The sequence below is a fragment of the Solea senegalensis genome, linkage group LG5 (assembly GCF_019176455.1).
Source record: "Solea senegalensis isolate Sse05_10M linkage group LG5, IFAPA_SoseM_1, whole genome shotgun sequence".
Classification (NCBI taxonomy): Eukaryota; Metazoa; Chordata; class Actinopteri; order Pleuronectiformes; family Soleidae; genus Solea; species Solea senegalensis.
In genome coordinates, this window is record NC_058025.1 from 12492345 (window position 1) to 12515267 (window position 22923).

Sequence of the window (22923 nt, forward strand, 5' to 3'; positions counted from 1 at the left end):
CAGGTCTTTGTGCCTTCAGTTTAGTCTTCAGTAAAAGCATGAGATCAGGTGACTGACTTGGTCACTGGAGAGAAGGACATTCCATTACCTTCAACAGCTCGTGTTGCTTTTGCAGTATGTTTTGTGTCAGAGAGGATATCCCTTTTCACCTTCAGAAGAATTCTGCGATCATCCACTTTACTTCCGTGGTTTTCCAGGTCTTTTGGTGTTTCTAAGTTCACCAGTGGATTCTTACTTTTTAAGAATGTACCAAATTGTTTATTTGGCCACACTTAATGTTTTTGCCATCTCTCCGATAGGTTTATTTAGTTTTCTCACTCGAATGATGGCCTTCTTCACTTGCATTAACATATCCATGGCTCTAAAATTGAAAATTTCAGTGAAAAGCCACCAAATGCAAATTCTACACTTGCAGTTAGCTGCAGACCTTTATCTACTTGTTCTGGCAGGGAATAGTGAGGTAACAGGCCATACCTGGCTATGAAACTGCTTTTTAGTCAATTGTCCAATTATTTGTGAGCCACGGAAAATTGACAATGTTTAAAAATTCCTCAATGGTCAATGCTATTATTTTATTCAAACCCTCAAATTAAAGTGTCCACACATTGATCACATATTTGTTGTTTCATTTACAATTCATTGTGGTGGTGTACAGAGGCAAAATGACAAAATATGCGTCTATGTTCAAATATATATGGACCTAACTGTATACCAGGGTATGTGATCAGAGTGGAGCTGAGGAATTTGCTTGGAAAATTAAAGAAATCACCAAAAAAATAAACATGAGTCATCGCATCTCTTGCTCAGTCTTAATCTTATTTTGCTCTACCAGAGGCTGAAGTCTATGTGAGGAAGGATGATGAGAGCAAATTATCCTAGTGGAAATAAATTAAGGGCATAGTTACACATGGTTACAAGATTGGTGGGGACACAGGAACAAAAAACCCTCTACTGTCGACTGCTGATTTTTTTAAACAATGCTACAATGACCCCACAAACAACCACATAACCGTTTCTCAATCACCAGTAAATACGGGAAACATGCATGCAGTTTTAAAATAAGAAAGGTTTCTGAAAAAAAGCAGCTTCCGTGTCAAGTATTTAGTGTGACCGACCCTTATACTTGAACAGCAGACCCATGATTAATGTTACTGCTAAAACCAGTTTGTCCTCTCTTTAATGTCAACAACTGTCTGTTGTGAAAAAGGTCCAATACACCAGGTTTAATGATCACAGAATTTGACATGATCACAGAATCATGCCTTTAATGCACATATTTTTGTCAACCACCATGGCGCTAATTTCCGTCCAGTACATGTAATTTTCTTTCTGCTCTTTTTTTGCTCCCACCAAGCTCTAATCTTGTGATGACAAGAAGACAGAACAAGTGTTTGGTAAATATTTTCATGTTGCAGTGTCAGGGAGCTAACTATCAGTGTCACATCAGGAATCTCACTCTTGCTAATCCTCTTTTAGGAGTGCAACCATTTGATGAGAGACACTTGGTGGTAAACGTTTTCACAGCAATTGCATACTAAACATCCAAGTGGTTGTCTGTATGTTTAGTGTGTGCGTGTGTCAAGTCATCACCTACGACTGGCAGGACTAGGCTCTTCATACATATGATTTTAGTTAAAATACAGTAAAACCTGATTTATAAAGCACTCAAATTTGTTAAGTGACAGAAATTACATATTTGTATACCGTAAGTGTTGATTCGTCTGTTTGCAACCATCTCGCTTTACGAGCGCAATGTTGCTGTTATTTTGTCCGTCTCAACATAAAACAAATCACATCCTGTATGCAGCATATTGCTGTCACCCGGCGACAAAATCTAAACATCGCTATGCTGAAAGAGAGAGTCATGTGGAGCTGATAGGCTTAATCAGAATTGTGTGAACACATTTGACAGCGGTTGGAATCTAAGATTTGCTTTAATTCAAAAACAAATATGTGCAACAGTTTTAACACCATTAAAATAAAATAAAAAAACTTGATATCCAACCCTAAGTATCTGTAGTAGTGTTGGGACTGAAATGTAAAATAGAGTGTGATCAGGTGGATGGATTCCACATATCTAATTATCAACACAGCTATGCCAGTGGTACATTTCCTCATCTTTTGCATTCTATAATTGCATCCTGTGTTGCCTCTGAACGTCATTTATTTGTTTTTGCCCCCGTCTCAATATTACCATGGGAGACGTGACTGTAAAATTTTGCAGTTTCATCGTGTCAATTAGTTCCTTAATTATTTTCCAATTACAGCCACAGTGTTGTTTGAGAACAATCAAGGCAATTATAGTGGAATATTAACATGGCGCTCTGAAAAAGTTGAGTCCTTTTATAAAACAAGTTACTTTAAGAAGCACAAAACCCATTTATGCATCTTCCGGAGATGTCATGATTTGAATTGAAACAATCCACTCCTGTATATGACACCAACCTGTCACTCATGGCAGGATACGACACATTTTCCAGACTGTTCTGTACTTGACATAAGACAAGTCTATCATGCAGCAATTGAGAGCTTCATGGCTCGCATTAGTCCTCTGTCCTGTCAGTGTCTCCTCAGTGCTGTTTGGTCTGATTCTGCTTCTCTTTAATCAAGCCTTTGCTTTCAGCTGCCACTCTCTCAAAGGCAAAAGTGGGGAACTAAGTTGGACCAATCATGGCAGATAATGTGCTTAAATCAGCCAGTGGGTGTGAAAGCCGACCACTTGGGTTTCAGCTCCTCACTTCAAAGCCTCTAAATCTACACAACTCTGCTCATTAGTCCAAAAGTATATACTACAAATGCTGCTTTCTGCAGTCAATGACTAGCACAATTAACTTCTTAAAGCCTTCTTCTGCCATAGGGCAGTCTGATACTTGTGTGTTGTTGGTTCAAAAGAAAAAGAAGCAAAACTAAATATTTGAATAAAAAGCATCACTGAATCATCACAGTCTTAAAATAATACGCAAGTAATATATGCAAGTTCTTGTGTTTACAGTGGCTAAATTGTTTAAAACAAAATAGGTTCATTTTGATGAACTTACAGAGCTATTCTTTAAATCTTCCTTTTCCTTAACAGAGCTTTAGTGAGAATTTCAGCTCATCATTAGGGGGGTTTCACACTGGATCCATGTGTGACGCATCAAAGCTGCGGCTCTCTATACTCATAGGTACATGTTAACTCATGAGACTGTTCACACGGGCTGCGTGAGACTCCCTCGAGTGAGCCGCTCAGCTCTTTCTGGGAATACACCCCTCGCTTATTTTTCACACGAGCCATGTTTGTCTCACTGTGAAAATAATCTTTTTTTTCACAGTTTAAATGTCTGTATCTGTCACACTCTCTCTCTCACACACACACAAACAGAGTTTATAACAAACAGAATATTTTATAGTAAAAGCATTCTATTAATTTCCCTGACTGCATTAATTTTTTCAACATTGTGAAATATGTGCAGCACAAACAGAAGCAAGGCTTCCTACTGATGAGTCCTGGTATTTAACGGAGTACAGATGAGTATTTTAAAGTATGTTTTATAATTGTCAGAGGTAAACTTTGTAAAACTTAACAGAAGCTGCACAGAAGCGCTACGAGAGGAGCAGGAGACATGTACCTTGTGTAAACTACAGAGTTGCATGAGATGTGCGCAGAGCAGCACTGTTGCCATCACACACGGCACACACATTCAATGTGAAATTGGCCATAAGCTGACTGGACAACAACTTCAACAACTTTGCTCAGTTTCACCACATTTAAAGCAGTGTTTGGTGGCTTTTCTCAGTGAAACCCACTGGCCCTATTAACTTGAAAGATGAAATGACCCGTTTTCTTCCCATTGTTTCTAGTCTCACCTCAAAACGCAATTAATTATCTAACATTTCAGATTAGATGAGTCCTTGATGCACAGACATGAGGTAATCTGATCTACGCCAAGAAAACTCTTACTAGCATAAAACAGACCAAGAAAATAGACATGCAGCATTATCTATGCATAAAGTAATAAAGCCACTACAGGTCAGCCCGCTATTCACCGTGTCTATTGCTGCATTTAAGTGAAATTTGTGAACTTGTAATTATGACATCCTGAACTCAAAGCGTTCATTAAATGTACGTGAATGGGTCATAAATAAGACATGAGCTTATTTACTGAACACAGTAAACAAACCTCTTTGAAATCAGCACATTCATATACAGGATTCAGGGGTTCAGACGTTACTCTTATACAATGGACAGACGTGACATCAGTACTGTATGATATATTTGGGGCAACGGTAGGTCAGCGGCAGAGTGAGTAGTCTTTCGACTGAAAGGTTGTGGGTTAAATTCCCAGCTCCACTCGTGTGTCCAAGACACTTGTTACTGACGGCTGTGCTGGCAGCTTATGAATGGGTATGAATGATGCATGACAGAAAAACATGCTGCACATATGCACTGTATGTGAATGGCAAAACTGCAGTGTAAAGCTGCTGGTCATCAAGACAAGAAAAGTGTTATATAAATACAGACCATTTGCAAAGGGAATAGTTATTTCCTGATATCTTGTAAAGCTGAATGCCATTTATTGCACCCTTAAAGCTGCTGTAATGACTACTGCAACTGTAGCCTTCATATGCACTTCTAATTCCATTACAGGATTCTCATGGCATTTCTCTTTACATCAGATTCACACAGTAAGAGATGTGTGCATTGAAATGCATTTTTCATAACTAACAAATGAGCAATATGACTGACAACAGTGCAGATGAGCCTGCATAATTTTTTGTACAGCTTTACTGCCTCATCCTCAAACAACTAAGGCTCTAGTAATAAGAAAAAAAAAACAATACAGGGAAGCTTATTGCATGCACTTGGAACATTTCTGAATTAATGAGGTACTTGAGAAGCCCCAGTTTTCTTGTTGAGGGCGTTCGACCGGAAGCAAATACATCCCAGTTCAGTCTAATCCATTTATACTTTGCTTTGGGCTTGAGACACTGAAGATACTCCTGTCTTTATATCATTTGCATGGTACTGTTATTAGTTTGTCGACTGTCATCTGGATCTGCTACATATTGAGTTGTTCAGCAAGACAAGTTGGACTTAAAAAATTCTTACTCACCCTTCAAAGTTTGGAAATGGATTCGCTTTTCAAGTCCTGAGCTCTGACAGCTGCATCTAAGTAAATGAGCAAAAACAACGTTATCTAAGTAACACTTTAGACCTTTTATTCAGCACACATTTTGACAGCAGGACAGGCACAGGTGTTACTCATAACATTAATGAAGGGTCTGTTTAACGCAGTGGTCAGGACAGTACTGTGAACCCTGGAAGCTAAATGGAACGCGGCTGTCAGTAATTTAATTAAGTTTACACCTGCTATACCTGATGTGGCCTGACATAACGAAAAAGGCCCACAAATATTTCTAGTATAATATCCATTTTCTTTATATCAATATGATGTTAATGCATTCCAAAAATACACTGAGATATGACGCACATAACAATTTGGAATATTTTACCTCAGACATGTAATATTATGTTCTTTTTTGCAAGTGTTTACTGGTTTCCTCGGCTTTCTCTTTATTACGAAACTTATCTGGTTTGAAATGTTTTACAAAGACAGCGCTTTTAGCTTTATTACAAAACACCAACGCTTACGAAACTATTTGCGCTTGTCCAAAATGATTTAGAAGTGGTTTAAAGTGTCCATACTTGCGCAGAAACTCGCTCACACAGCCACTTCCTCCTCGTCCGCCAGTCCCGCACGTTACTGTGGCGTGTGCGTAATTAGTGTAATTACAGCCAGCTGGACACGGCTCCGAAACGCAGCGCATAGTCTCGCGGTCGCAAATACACGCTGAGAAACACGCCCCTTAAGGTTTTAAATAACAAACAACACTTAGACACATTTTAATGTACAATAAAACAACGCTGAATGTCTGTGTTTTTTAGAAGGCGTAATCATGTCTTGGTCAAAATACAGGGGCCACGGTCACGCTTAGTAACAGTGAATAAAACCATATTGAATTGAGTCTGATAAAGCCGGAATTATTATATGAGCTCTAAAGATATTCTCTTAAATTCTGCTGATATGAGTACTGGGTTTGTTAAAAATGAACATTTGCTACAGTGATGCTTTTTGTTTTATTTTTCATTTTTGTATACTGATTATGACACTGGTACAAAATATGCAGCAACCCTCAATTAAAGGCGTAACAAACGTGATTGGAGGTCACTGAGGCATTTTTAAACCTTCTGTTTTGATCAATTACTTTTTCATTTTCAAAAGAGAAGGGCATGGCACAATTCAAAAACAGTAATACAACAAGTACTATCCACTTCCCTCTACCCGAATAGTGACAATCCACCCATCCATTTTTAAACTTGTGCATGTTCTCAGTAAATGTTTCATTCCTTATATGTGCAGTCCTCCAAATTTAGTGGTGCATCTTTTTAAGGGAAAAGCACAACTTGCCTAACATGTATGTGCAGATACATTGGCCCAAGTGGGACCCTAAGCTGAATTTGACTGGGGGGCTCCCCTCCCCTCCCCTCCCCTCCCACTACCTTAGAGTAGCTGGTGCAAGTGCAAGTGTGGAAGCACAAAGAAACGGACAGATAGACACACAGAGCCACTAAATACAATACTTCACAAGTGATTAATAAGGCTGATAACACAGTTTGATCACTGTGTCCTCTATGTGTGTAAAATGGAAGCACTGATTATATGAATGCTTTATTTATTGGCAAATAATTAATTGTCTTAAATTCATGTTTCTTCAAATTCACACAGAAAGGCTAAAGTGGCAAAAAACAACAACTTTTTTTTCTTCTCTCAAATTTTTTCTTGGGATGCATTATTGTGCAGAACTGATTTTGGAGCTGCCAAGATTTGTGTCCCCTGCTTCTTTATTCTTAGCCAAGATTAATGTTTCATGTGTGAAAATCAAATTAACAAGCTAAAACAGACCAAAATACAACGTGGTTAACACTATTTGACCCATACATTTTCTGTTGTGAAATACAACAGGGGGATGCATTTTTTTTTTAAATTTAAGATAAATGTGTTGCAGTGGCTAGCATTATTGCCACACAGCAAGAAGGTCACCAAGGGTTTTTCGTCTGGATAACATAATTGTCATGACTAATAATTTATTTTTATCTCTGTCTAATGTTTATCTCATTATGTGTCTTTATATTGTGCTCTTTGAACTCTATTTGCAATTGTTGGAAAGTCTCCACTAAAATGACTTGGTTTTCTAATACATTATCATATACAAAAGTAAAAGCTTAATTTAAACTGAGAAGACAAGATATGATAACTTTCATTAATCCCTAATGGCGAAATGTACATCTCTACAGAAGGAGACAGGAATAAACAGGTACAAAAGAATTTTGAGTACAATAAAAGGTATTAGAAAAAATCTAAAAACTTAAAAAATGTAGAAACACATGCACAAAAGGACTACTAAATAAGGATAGCACTTGCAAATGAAACAGAACATTGCACCAAGCAGTAATCTTATATTATTGCACAGCATAAAAACAGTAGATGGCGCATACATTTAAGAAGAGACTCAGGTGAAAAAAAAGATATCCCCTCAGACTTGCAGAAACAAACTCAACTACCTTTTTGGGCACTAATACACACTTTTAATTGAGGATCTTTGCTATGGGCCACATTAAAATAAAACATGAAATTAGAAAAATAAATTACTACAAAAATCTATCTTTCCAAGAGGCTCCTACTTGGTCAGAGGACAAAAGTACTGAGGAGTTTTAAAAAAAGATTCCCATGGTGCTTCCAGAGTTCTCTGGAAAAGGGCAGCAGATATTGTAGCAAACGGTAGTGTGCCCAGCTCTGCACTCACAAGGGGTCTGAGGTGGTTGATAATGATACTCTCCATGGTCTTATGGTCTTCATCAGGTGAGAGGTCATGGTTAAAGTTCTCACATGGTTGGGTTCTGTGGGCTGCACAGTCATAGGAATCTGAGGATTTCCACAGGAAAAAGAGCCTTTCCTAGACTGAGGTTGATGAAATGCAGAACCACCTGACAGCACGGTCTTCTCAGTCCTTGAGCAGGTGATGCCTTTAGGGACTGTAGCCTTTCTGACCTTGTCCTTTTTCACCTGATCAGCTGTTACACAAGGGAGGGATGAAGGGTAGCTCCAGTTAAAGTAGATTTTAAAAAACAAACAAAAATCTGTTATTTTTGCACACACACCAATTATTGATAGTGAATTTGGGCTCTGCATGTAACCCATCCTTTTTACACACCATTACACAAAAGCCGGGTGCAGGAGCAGTGGGCAGCAATTGGGGGAAAAAAATAAACGCGTTGAAGACTAGATTTAGATCATTTGCCTGCTCCAGGTCTCCAGATTCAGGGTCCCTCTTATCATCTCCCCACTGGCCAGACATGGTTTTCAGGCCCCTCCACACCTCTTGTGTGTTGCTGTGTTGCAGGGACTCATTGGTAGTGCCACTGTGTCCCTGAGCAAGAGAAAAACATAAGTAAAGGGAATGGTGTTGTTCGCAGGCTAATGAAGGCAACGTCTGACACATATAAAAAGAAGTTTCCTCTCTATAGTAATAAGTATTTATTACATTCATATTGTTCCTCGGGAGCTTTTGGTATAAATGCTTGGATTTGACACAGCTGAGTCTCTCAAACCCTTTCTGAGAAGCTCACAGGATTTCCATCACATTGGCAATTGTTGGGCATGTGAGCCATATTAATCATATTTGAATGCAAATGTGTTTTGGTTTTTAGAAGGCTCTTGTTGGGTAGTTTGGTCTGTTTTAGCTTAGTATTGGGATTTGTATGTAACATGTAACACTTATGTTGGCAAAAAAAAAAAGAAAAGAAAAGAAAACAGGATGCAAATCACCACAGCTCCAAAAGCAGCTCTGCAAAATAATGCATCCCCAGAAAAATCAAATGTGACAAGGAGACAGTTTTTAGGCTATTGTTTTATTGTTTTCAAGCCATACTTTGCCTCAAACATTATTGCAAAGATTGACTGGCAGCTTGCTCATTCATGCGACGGGGATGCACATATCGGCAGGCATAATGCGCCATAACACTTCTCTGTCATTTAACCATGACACACATATTTGTAGTCCCACCCTTCTCATCTCTGATTGGCTGATAATAAACTCCTGCTTAAACATTAGTGGTTCAAAGACTATTAACAGTACAATTTTAACACCTTCCCAAACTTTACATTCCTCGATATTACTGCAATTAATTATGACATATCAGCAAAAACACTCACAGAGACAACATATTAAAGATGTACAATATGTAGCCTACAAAACACGGTACCTGCCCTGAAGACTGGTTCAATTATTCACCTTTCAACATCATATACATTCAAATAAGACAATTATACTGTAACACTATATAACATTACATTCAAAAGGATACACACTGGAAATCTGTGGGGAAAAAACTAATTTGCCATGGTTTATGGGATGCATAGTTCTTTCACTCTTAGAATAATTATGTACTTATTCTTTTACCTTCACCCTTTTTACAGCTTCCAATTCTTTTTTTGCTCTAAATGTAAATGTTTTATGGGTGCAATTAATCTTGTAGTTGGTCGTCCTGGTTCCAGGCTTAAGACCCTTTTTATAAGGATTTTTTTTAAAACATCGACGGAGAAAATAAATGGGGAATTCACTTCCGGAACCAGAACTGCTTTAAAAGTGGGCAGTCACTGCTACGCATTATAAATGCTAATGCCTCTTGCTGTCTTATGGATGTGTAAATAGGCCACTGTTTGCCAAGAGCCTGAGAGCCACAGAGAGGCCCAGACATCGAGGAAGGTAGATTTCCCTATAGGTTAATGAGTTTTTGCTAAACTGTGTGCAATTTCCAGAAATCATTGAGCCCTATTAGTCTTTTGCAAGAATTGGTAACAGTTAATAGGTTTGTCTCCCTTACTATGTAAAGTGTATGTTGGGGTTTTATGCTTGAACTGATTAATTGATTCAGTCAGTTCAAGGAGCAAATGATGATAAAACGGTGTTTTGATACAAATTATGCTCTGCCAGATAAGAGGGGAAATTCATTCACTTCCTAAACCAAGGAAAAACCAAAGTTAGTTTATGTTAGCTGTACAATTCCTCTGTATAGCTGTACAATTCCTCTGTATGATAAATAGGCTTATACTTCCTCTGTATATATTGTTAATATGGGGGGAGGGGGAAGTACAAGTTGTGTAGTAGTATATTCTGGAAATGTTTAACTCTGTAAATTTATTCTTATTTTAATAGTATTCTTTAATTTTGTAATTTTAATCTTATGTTTACTCCTACTTCTTCCTATAGTTTGTAATTTTGTAATTTCCAAAAAAATTGCTGTTACAACATTCGTTACCTTTGTACACTGGAGTGCTGTGACGAAAGAATTTCCCGCAAGGGATTAATAAAGTATTTTCTATTCTATTCTATTCTATTCTATTCTATTCTATTCTATTATTATTATAGAGTTTATTTATTATAGTCAGAGTTTATTTGGACAACATAATATCTCCAGTAGCCATATTAACTAGAAATATGGTGTAAAATCTTTATATACTATATTATTGCATATATACATTATTTTAGGAGGCACAGTATTCCCCATGTTTTTATCATTCCATCTGTCTTAATGACCAACATAAATGCCCAACTTGTAAATAAGACATCATATCTCAGTGTGTAAGATTTGGGTGAAGTTATTTCATTTGGCAGAAGTAGAATATATAACAATAATATATATATATATATATAATATAATAATAATAATAATACTGATGTTTTTGTGTATACAATCACCTGATTGTATGAATTATTGTTTTTTTTTTTCAAAAAAAAAATCCTGTACTATTTACATCAGGAGCAGGTCTTCTCTATGGAGGCTACCATTGTTGGATCACCACGTTTTTAACTAAACATCATTTGAATTTTGATGCTAACTGAAAGCTATATGTCCTCTTACACACTTGGAAGGGAAGTGTGAGGTGAGATATATTCAACTGCTACATGTAACTTCACTAACACATGTTGCCAAATCTATTGCACTGTACCTTTAAATCAGGGGTGTCAAACTTATTTTTGTTCAGGGGCCACATACAGCACAATTTGATCTCAAGGGGGCCAGTCCAGTAAAAATAGCAAAATAATAGAATAATAACCTATGAACAACAAGAACTCCTTTGTTTTTTCTCCTTTGTTTTACATTTACTGAAGGATAATTTTACAAAACATGAAATATCTTGAGAAATATAAGTGCAATTTCAACAATATCATGCCTAAATTTACTATTTACACAGCACACTGGATCTATAAAGGCACAAACGTTTAGTCACGGGTATCTGGAGCATTTGACATTACGTTTAGATTAGTGTGAAATTTTAACAAATTCATCCTGTGGGCCGGATTGGACCCTCTGGCGGGCCGGTTCTGGCCCCCGGGCCGTATGTTTGACACCCCTGCTTTAAATGATAACAAGAAGACAGTGTCTTGTTTAAGTGAGAAATTATCATATCCCCTTCTCTCTGTCATTTGTTGATAGATTCTCAGTGACCTCCAATAACAAGTTTAGCGTAACACCTTGCTACTTTGATAACATGTTGTTTCTTTATTATATGTTTGTTGGTATCTAATATTGCTTGCAAAAATACTGTTTGAAGAAATGTAATGTTTAGTCAGGCTTCACATGTGGTTTTGAATTGTCTTTCAAGCTCCAAAGTGCCCCTTTTTCCTCCCCTCACCTCTCCTAATATTGTTTGACTTTGTGTGTGCAGCACCAATGGGATTCCTCCTTCCCATACAGTAGTTTAAAATGTTTTAGTGTAAAAGTCATTCGAAGTGTAAACTGGGGATCATAACTTGTGTTGTGCTGTTGTAGGTAATGAATTAAAGATGAATGTGCATGTTGAGGACCTCCAGAGCTACAGAATACAACACAAGCAGTTGTGATAATCTATTACTATGACAAGTGCGCTTTGAAATACATTTTAATTAAAGACTGTACTATATTTCTTTGTTTCAAGTGATTAAATTTTGATGAAGACCAAAAAAATAAAAAAATAAATAGCACTCCTTGCCAAAGATAGATACACTTTGGCCTGGACTATCAGCCTGAAAACCTTGTGTCAGCGATTTAGCCACATCACACCACATCTCTGGGATCAGAAAATGGCTGCAGCTCAAGCACTTGTTCAGAATGTCACCCGGGGACAGAAACTGTGGGTGGAGAGAGATTCAGTCACAGCTTGGCAGGTGCTTTGATGTAAGCCAGGGCATCCGTCGATTACAGCGGCCCCACACTTTACAGTCTGGGCAGTCGTGTCCTTTTGTGCACAAACAGGCCTCTGTGACAGAGTGGGGCCGGAAATTTGGCCACAGATATATGTGATGGGATGTTCGTGGAGAGGAGAGTCCAGATGGTGAATTAACACCAAGGGCCCTGTAGCTATCAGTGTCACTATACAGTATGTGCCATCACTGTGATGATGCTAATTGGGAATAATGAGAAACTTATATATGAACAAAGGAAAATACATGATTATAATTGTTATTATCAAATGCTTGTACATTTTTTTTTATTTAAATCTCCAGCATAACTTTAGTTTGGGATACTAATTTGTTTGCATGCTTCGATCATAGCGTCTCCTCTCCCATTTGTGCACCATCAACTTCTCGCTGTCATTTCCAATGCCATGAACATCAGCTGGTCTTATCTGTCCCAATAGCACTGCGGCACATCTACATCTCTAGCCAGTCATTTCCATTGCAACCTTTCACTTTTTACCCCCACTTCATAAACACAAAAATGGAACTATACACACAATACTGAAAAACTGAAGCTTATGTGTCAACAACATGACTCCAGACTGCTAAACTCAAAGCACAACTCTAGTCGTCGCACTCAAATAGGGTTCTAAATCACAGTTTTGCAATTCTCTGAACACAAATTGCACCATACACATCTAAATGCAACACTCTGGCTACCAATTACCAATTCTTACTTGTGTTGCACCTGTGCACCTGAAAGAACACCTAGAAGGAGGATTTAAGTGACTTACATTTCATTTTTCTGCGGTTATCCTTTGGTATGTGAGTACTGCCATTTGCGCTTGTGAGTCTCAAATAAAATGGGCATCATTGGTGTTGCAGATACATTTGACAAAATGCCAAATGTCAAAAAACCTAGAATTAAGGAAACATATTTCCATAGACATGCTCATTTGAATATGTAACACTTTAAATATTTGAATATTTTTATTGCATTGACACATGAGCACTTTTCATGGTTGTGTATTAGGGCAAAACACTTGTGTGAATGGGTGTAAAAGATACTACACATATCTTTTACACATAGATACGCTGTATGAAAGTGTGAGTGAATGGGTATGAATGGCTAAATGGCAAAACTAGTGTAAAGCAGCTTTAAGTGGTCAACAGGCTTAGAAAAGCGCTATATAAATACAGACCATAGTAGCTGTGAGTATCATTTTTTATGTATTTTTTTCATTTTTCAGGAAAACGAGACAAAGCAACAAATATATTAATATAATATATTAAAAATGAACGTTTAAAATAAATAAATACATGAATAAATGAATAAATAAAAATGACATAACATATTAAGCAACATAATATGCACTCAAAGTCTGTTTGTTGTACTGGGTAGTACTGTACATTAAATGTCAAGGTCAAACATAATGTATCAATCAGCAGCAGAGAGAGTCACTCAGGGTTTTCTAGCTGCACTCAAGCGAGGGAGAGGCAGGAGAGTGCTGTGTTTCACTATGTGAGTATTTGAATTTGTGATTAGAATTTTTAAGAAATTGCCACAGTTTTTAGAAATGTGCTTTGACATTTTGGGGGACAAAAAAAATGAAAATATGTTCTGCCAAAGTCCTCTCAGCCTGCTTTCATGAGCACCTGTCACCTCCCCATCACAACAAGCATTATGTTATCTGATGCATCTTTTCTTTATCAGTCATTCACCAACCATCATTGCCACCAGTGTCTGGACTTTGGAGGATTTTCCATTTCACTGCCCTGAGTGAAATGGAACTGTGGTCTTCCTCTTTCCCACCTGCCTGGCAGCTCCAAACACCTTCTTGGCTGTATCGCTCACCACTTTAGCTGCACTTTTCATTCTTCATTTTTTAAGCTTCCACCATTTCATTCTTGCTCCACCTTCACTCACTTCCTCTTCATGGTTTCCAAAGTCATCCTACCATCTGCTATGCTGCCTATCCATGTTATCCCCTGGCATCACATTGGCAGTTTCATATCTAATTCAGATTGCACCTTCTGCATAGTATATAGTCTTTCTGTGAGCATCTTCCTCCACTCTTATAGGTCACCCTAGGCTCCTCCCTCTTCGTGAAATACGTATTTACCACAGACATTTCTATCCTTTTTGCAAAATCCACAACCATCTGTCCTTCCACATTCTTCTCCTTAGCCAACACCTCCTCATCACCTCTGTTACCATCACCAAGGTCTTTGAGGTCTTTCCCAATCTCTCCCCTCTCTCCTCTGGATACACTCTACCACTTCATTCAACTTAGTCCAATACTCCTCTTTCTCTTCTAACTGACAAACAACTTGTGGGGCATAAGCACCGACAATATTCAATATCAAACCTTCAATTTCTAGCTTCAAACTCATGACTCTGTCCGACGCGCTCCTCTATCTTTGTCTTTGGCCAGCAGAATTCCATCCGTACCCTATTGGTCAAGCACAGATGACAGTCCGGCCCAGGCCTCGACCAATCTGGCATGGCCGTATGGATTACAGTGATCCGCATAATTGATTTGGTAAAGGTTTTACGACTGATGCCCACCGACACAAACCTCCCCATTTATCCATTTAACCAGCACTGGGAATACACTGGATGTGGCCCCCAGATAGTTGGTTAGTTCCTACTTGAAATAGATGTTTTTTTGGCATCTCCTCACAGGAACTACTCCCTCATGCCAACAGATCCTATAAGGGAAACCAGGGTGCAGACAGGCTTCATATTTACCACCAGCAGTAAAACCAGCGCCTCCGCAAATTGTCCTCAGTCCAAATAGTGTTAGTCATCCAGAAAAACAACAGCAACACAAACCATGTTATTACATTTTCGTCTGGAGTCAACGCATGGTGCTTGCAGACAGTGACAGTACCATTTTTGCCCGCAGCGAGCAGCAAACTCAGCTGAACATAAATAACGCTTTCGGAATCGGTGACTTACTGCTGCGTGCTGCTCAGCTTCTCCCGCCAAGATCAAGGCAATTACACTGCAGTCGCAGGGAGAGTGTGTGTGTGTGTGAACACGTGTGTATGTGTGTGGTTTTGTGTTTTACTCCTTGGGGAATCCTTAAATCGATGCGGTTAATCCTGTCAGAGGCATTTAGGATAAGCACATTACATTTCATTTCAATATGTGAAAAGAGACGCCACAGCGCCTTCTGCATCTTCATATCTGCTTCAGCTTGTGTTCAGTTCAATTCAATTCCATTCAACTTTATTAATCCCCATGGAGAAAATTGATTTAATGGCAACAGAGAGTACATCAGACAACAGGATGAGGAAACATAAATAGTGGTGGGGGAGTTGAGTTTGTGTGGAGACAAGAGTGATGTCTTCACTGGCCTCCATTTTCAAAAAGCACTGAAAGAATTTTCAGTGTGTCTCGGTCACGTCGGGGTACGCTAGGATACAAAATACATGTGTGGTTCAAGATATTTGGGGAAAAATAAACTGATAGAAAAAACACGATTCAATTTTGTTAGATTTCTGCTCTGCAGCAAGTCATCACAGAGAATCCTTGACATTTCCGGTGAAAGACAAGTCATTTTGTTTCTCCTGCCCTGCAATCATAGCTTCCTTTTTTGGAAAAAAAAATGTTTTTCCTGTCTCTGCGCTGCTTTCTGAGCCACTTGTGTGTACAGACCATAAGACAGAGGTACGGTCAAAGAGTGTCGAAATAAAAATGAAAAGAGTCCTGTGACAATGACTGCTTATTGAGTAGGTGTGTACCTCTTATAATCAGTGTGATATTTCTAATAGGAGGGATTGGTCCTGCCATGGAGCTGTCATCAGACTGCTGATGATTACACTTCCTGTGTAATCATCGTCTTTGAGTGTATCAGGGCACCCATTGTTTTAATTACCTATGATCTAATTAACTCCATTAGGGTTGATATAATGAGAAATAATTACAAGATAATGATGCACATACGTACACAAACATGATACTGCTAAAGGGTCGATTTACCTTCCGGGGTTACAAGGAGACTGTCTCTTCAAAAAGAAATTGGAAGAGGTCAAAACATGCTGTTGATATATATATATATATATACATATATATATATATATATATACACATATATATATATATATATATATATATATATATATATATATATATATATATATATATATACACATATGTATATATATGTATATATGCATGAACAGACTTGTATTCACATTGTCAAAATAACCATTTGTATAGGAGCAGTTAAAGGAAAATATTCTTCCTTTTTGTAATATTTTGAATGCAGATAGTTTTTTAAGGTCAATTCTATTTGAGAGATTAGAATTAAATTAAATCGGGATAATTCTGCCAATATTTGATGAATAATTGAATACATAATGTAGTGTAAGTCCTTTTTTTACAGGAGCAAGTATGGAATCATTCAAAACATAATGGCACCCTTGCACTGTCTTGTATAAAGGTCAAAGATATATCTGAATATCTCTACAACTTTACCCAGGTTACTTCCACTGTCTAGAATAAAACTAGACGTGTTTGCCTTCATTAAATCGAGCTGTCAAGAAGAATTTAGTTCATTAAAAAAAAAAACAGATCTAAAACATTTCCAAGGGAAAACTGCCTTTGTAGTCCAGTATTAACTTTTGTGAACCAGAGACATTAGCTATAGTTTTGCTGGCTAATCTCTCTGTTTTAATGATGAATCACATTCTTTAATTGGACAATGTTGGTACTTGCAATGTGAAAATGTATTTCGAGTTTAAGCGTTTTGTTATGTTCGACCTAAAACGCCACTTTCCTGCTTCACCCTCAACAGAGATGTGTTGTTTTTTTCACCACAGCAGGAAGCTGTTTTCAGTATAAACAGTCTTAAACCCCACTGTGCACTGACAGACACGGTCAAGCACAAGGTGAATTTTCACTTTTGATCCTCATATTTTTGTTCAAGTGAGCAACGAGCATCCGTTATTTTTTTCCGTTATCCGTTATTTACATTTGTCATTCACAGTAACATGTCTTTACTACATTGAATTAGTTTGCAAAATTGTTCACTATAATAGCATACAGTATATTATCTTCCTGGCTTTAAAAGGAATGGAAGCTCTGATTGTGTCACATTGTGGGTATATGTGTCAAAACATATACCCATGATTAATTGAAAAATATTTAATATCTGTGAAAATTAAAAGTGCAGGATTTCTTTAGTCACAACAAAGTGCATAAAGTCTATGTAGTGGATGAGCAATCTCTGAGCTTTCTCCACCATAATCCCGCTGTAAACTCGATTCATTTGAGCAGCGCCACCCTGAGGAGACATGAACCACCCCTATTTCATTAGTGTTGGCCTCTTTGGACTATGAGATATCTCATATGAGATCCAGTTATGACCACACATTAGAACAAAGATTCTTATCATTTATTACTCACCATATACACACTAAGTCATCACGATCTATTGCACATCATAGCTGTTTCATTAACTCCTAGCCTAGCAGTGTGGTAAAAATTCTCATCCATTTTCTGCATAGGGATTTTGATGATCAGCCATAATACTGTGACCAGCCAAGGTCAACTCGCCATTAGCTCGGAGAAAAGATGTTATACGCTCCTATAGAAGCCACAAGTCCATATAATGTGCTTGAAGAAAATGGATTTTATTTGCGATGAAAAAGTACTGCAGCACCCACAACCCTCGACTGTCACGGCAGCATTTCTGAGTGGTGGAGCTCGATGATACAATGGGAAGTTTTACAATGGCAAAACTGCTCATGTGAGCCACTGTCTGACGGTTCAGCATTACATTATCTCTACCACAGAGGAACCATGACTTTCTTACATACTTACAAGACACACATTTAATGCAATATTTTTGAACAAACACAGATTAGTAATAGTGCATTGGAACCTCTGCATTTATTTTATTTACACACCAGGAACAGCGGCCAGCACTATTCTGCACTCTGCGAGCAATGGAGGTTGGGTGCCTTGCTAAGGGGCACCCCAGCCTTTGACCAATACTTACAATACGATATTAACAATAAGGTTCAATTTTAAAAGAAACACACTGGAAGTGATCAAACAAGGATAATTCACAATGGTTTATGGGATGTAGTTCACTCTTCTGAATCAAAAGTTTTATGGCCTTTTTTATGGTTTTATGGTAAAACTCATGGCTTGTTTGAACTGGTTCCAGTCTGACTAACTGCAAGCTATTTAACAAATGGGTGGTCACTGCTATAGTCTTCTCTTGTAGTCTAGAGACTATTGATTTCATTCATACTTTAAGGTGAATGTGAATACCACACAGTTGATAAAAAAAGAGTAAATTGCTGTAGTACATTTGCAGATTAAGTCTATCAACTCCCCATGACTCCCACATATTATGATGACCAGCAAGGTTACCACACTGCACAAAAGAAGTGTTTTTTTTATGTAAAGACAGATGGAGACAACAGCAATATTGTGCTAGTAAAGAGAGGTTCCTGAAGTATGACTGAACACACAAAGAAGCGTCCACAAAAAGAAAAACACTGGGTTTCGTGGGATAAATGTTTGGGTTTTTTTTTTGCCACCAACTGCCCCTGCACTGCAAACACAGCTATTCGAGAAATAATCAAAATATTCTTAAATCAATTTCTTTCTTTTTTTAAAAGAAAAATAATCTGCCAATGGGGTAAGCAAATTGTGTTTTGCTGTAAAACTTTGAAAGTTCAAACATCACAATTTCTTTGCTTGTGATAAGTTACTTTTATTTACTTTTATTATTTTTGCTTGTTGCTGGTAATTTAAGCTTAAAGTAAGCTGTAGTATCTTATTAAGACAAAGATAGATATAATATTATATATATATATATATATATATATATATATAATATATATATATATATATATATATAATATATATATATATATATAATTATATATTAAAATTTGATTTGTTTGCATAACTTGCTTGCCAATATTGGCAAGGCATGGCTGCATCTTGGGGTGTTTTTAAATGGGTTTCGGTGGCGGAGGTCTGTTCCGTGGCGAACTGGACCTCTCCAAGTACCTTCATGAAGTTTTATCATTTAGATGTGACTGCACATGACGTCACTCAATCGGTGCGCTCAGCAGGGAGGTGATGTGACCGACATCACGGTCACTACTGAGTCTTCTAGTCTCGCTGCACGGGTATCTCTGTTAGATCCCCATACTGATGTGGTGTACCAGGTGTGCTGACCAAAAGGGAACTGGAGGTTATGAATATGTTCCCTGAGGGAGGGAAATGAGGTACAACACAATGTAGCCCCTGAAGTGCAGTTTATATTGAGGAGATGAGACTGTGCAGGATCATTTATAGTCCCAGGGGAAGGAGGGTCTTCCCCTGCCTGCAGCAGTCTCACTGGCCTTGACAGGCGTGTTGAAAAAGTTTCTTCAGGTTGGTCTCGTGAGGACACAATCCCCAGACTGATGTGTTGTACCTCATTTCCCTCCCTCAGGGAGACAGTTCTGTTCTGTTGTTTGATCCCCATCAGAGGTCTCAGACCACATTCACACTGATCCAAACGAACAGCACTTAGCCAGGCTAGTAAATACTGGTACAGTATTAACAGAGTTGCAATTTCAAATATATTTCATGTAAAGCCACTAATTACGGAATGTACAATGTATTGTGAAATATGTATCCATACTTGAAGTATTTTGTTTATAAACTAGGGCTGTCAATTGATTTAAGGCGAAATAGAATGCTTGTATCACACATATGTTAGTTATGGAGGTCTACTTACATATATTAACTTGTTTTCATGGTTAAAAACCTCCTAATCGCTGCAAACGAGCCGATCAAAATATCTCCTCACTGACGCTCTCGTCAGCCGCGCTGTTTCATACCAAAACCACACCCCCAGAATGTGGACTGTGTTGTGATTGGCCAGCCAACGAGAGCTTTCCCACTGTCCTGTGATTGGCCAGGTACCTGGAAGTGACATAATAGATAGGCCAGCTCTCAGATACACAGCGCTGTAGTTGTTGTTCTTCACAGAAGTTCAGCGGTCTCCTGTGAGAGCGTGGTTCTTTGCCGAGCTCTCGCTTCCTCATACAAAGTGTGTATTCTTGACGCGATGGTTCCTCTCGAGGGCAAATTATAAGATAAAATCCCAAAGCATCGCGCACGACTTCTTTCAGCCTTTCATCCTCAACTGGGTCAGAAGTAAACAAACAACAATAACTGCATAAATTATTTAAATGAATGGCCAAAATGAACACGTTAATGTTGACAGCACTAGTATAAAGACATGCAACACAGTCAGGGATGATAGTATTGCTTAAAAGAAAAAACCCAGGTGAATTAGTTAATTATTTAACATTGGTGCAATTCCTTTAATTCAAGTTTAATTTAACACAACACAGTCCAAAACCATGCAGATTAGGTTAATTTGACACTTTAAATTGACAGTAGGCATGAGTGTGAGAGTGAATGGTGGTTTGTTTCTGAAAAGAAATACATAAAATATGTCCCTTGTGGTGACAAACTCCACCTTTCATTGTCCTTCACGCTATTTCAGTGTCTCATTTCACCACCAACCATCTCACAAATTTGTCTCTCTCTTGTGAATTGAGTTTATTGACTATATTATTGATTTTGTTTTTGTGGTATAGACAGATAAATGTGAGCAGAAACTGCCTCACCTCATTGTTAACAACATCAGGGTGTGGAGGAGAATCGAGTGCAATGATGGTCTGCAAAATGTCATGAGTCAGGTTGGTCAGGTACACCATGGGATTGGCCACCACGGTCTTTACATTGGCTGTGCACGCCATGAGAAGAGGGATAGCGTTAGGCTGGGAACTGGATGTCACCACAGATTGGATAGAGTCATCCTGTGGACAAACATTAGAGGGAAAAACAAGTAAAATCATTGTCTGTAGGTACATTAAAAAAAACAGATGCCACAATGAATAGATGTGCTGATGTTTGTTCATCATGCAATGCATAAAGAAAGTGTAAATAGTGTACAATAAAACTGTGACACCTGCACACTGGAAGATATCGTTTACTTTAACATCACACCATATTAAACTTAATAGTGTAATTTATGATCTTATATACAAGACAGAACAGGGGAGTGTGAGTCGACGAATGACTGGTTTTATGTATATCTGCTTGATTCCAAAACATGTACCAACACCACACCATATAATATCTGAATAACGCTTGCTTAGTTTGGCAAGAACTGATCCTCTCCCTAAAAAAACAACAATATACCGATAAAACACAAATCAAACCAGTAACTGTTTTTAATGTTACATACAAAATAAGTTTTTTGTAATGAACTTTGTTTGAAACCAGCTGAAATATTCCTAGCAGAGCAAAACATTAAAGACAGACAAAAATAAAAAAGGACATTAAACAAAGCACCTATAGACTAATCAGCAAATGTGTGTAATGTTATAATTTGTAAAATACTTCAATGCGTAATATAACCAAATATCAAATCTGTCCAATTTACAAACTGCAGGTCATTTAATTCACTAGAAATGAACAGCAGCACAAACAAATCATTATACTAATCCATCAAATATAATGTAATAACCTTTTGAGACAACAAACTGAAGTAAGTTAAACTGTAATTTATCAGTGCCCTTTCGTGTTTGTCAGTGCATGTTTTAATTACCTGGTGAGATTCCTGAAGCAACAGTATGAGCTCCATGCGAACAGAAGCCAGTCCTCCACCGTGGGAGCCATGCAAGCTGCAGTAGCTGAGGAACATCCTGAGCAAAGGCTGGTTACTCTGCAGCCAGTGTCTCCTGCTCCTTTGGCTGTCACTACGAGGGCTACCCAGCTGCAAAAACATTTTTACTTTATTAGTTTTATTGACAAGTCAATAAAATTCCCTGTAAATGAGCCAATGTTCTCCAGCTGGCTAGTGTTCAAATAAAAGCTCCACAATGGTGTGCTGAGAAAACAACCGCACACTAATCTATTCTGTCAACAATAAATAAACTAGTGCAGCTTTAAAATGGGTCTGTAATTTGTGAAAACACATTACATACACTGTGACAGGATAGGCCCATATAATTAGGTCTGCTTCTGAAAATGAATCAATAGTAAAGAAAGAGAAAGTATAATTCACAGCAGCATGAGTTGGGAGGGTTTTTGAACCCCCAGCAACAAAAACAGGTCTGTCCATCAAAGATCCAAGTAAGACTGGTGCAACAAACTCTTCAATAAAACATTTTTTTCAAACTATGTCATTCCACATTGTGCTATTGTTTTTAAATTTTTATTATAGCAAGTGTTGCATTGATTTTCCCTCATGAACATCTGACAGTTTGAGATGCAATCAGCTATCTGCAACTACCTGCTCCTCCTCCACCAACCCAAAAACAGAGGCATCACCCAGGACAGACAGATCTGACAGGCAGGGCTTGTAGCTGCAGCAACGCTGGAGAGCGACCACCTAGAGAAAACACAACTTTAACTTAAAATCAATTTTTCAAGAAGGAATTTATCATCCATGCCGAAAAATGTCAAACTGTTTCCACAAGACAAAGCACACTACTTGAAAAGAAAAAGCCACTGGAGGTATCAACATTATGAGGTTTATATTTGCTGACATACAGACACACAGAGATGGTGATGTGTGAGAGTGATGCAAGCTATGAAAGTTTTACTGAGTAAACCTTAGGGTG

General features: G+C 38.0%; 1 protein-coding gene across 1 annotated transcript in view; it reads right to left on the reverse strand.

The window, feature by feature from the left end:
- Positions 1–7309: 7309 nt before the first annotated feature.
- The window catches only part of LOC122769441 (dmX-like protein 1), a 38395-nt gene continuing 22781 nt past the window's right edge, over positions 7310–22923 (reverse strand). The window contains exons 30-34 of the mRNA XM_044025966.1: positions 22593–22691; positions 21906–22073; positions 20920–21111; positions 8341–8469; positions 7310–7330 (exon numbers count right to left, since the gene is read on the reverse strand). Of these exons, the coding sequence (XP_043881901.1) occupies positions 7310–7330; positions 8341–8469; positions 20920–21111; positions 21906–22073; positions 22593–22691 (609 nt within the window). The remainder of the gene's footprint in view (positions 7331–8340; positions 8470–20919; positions 21112–21905; positions 22074–22592; positions 22692–22923) is intronic.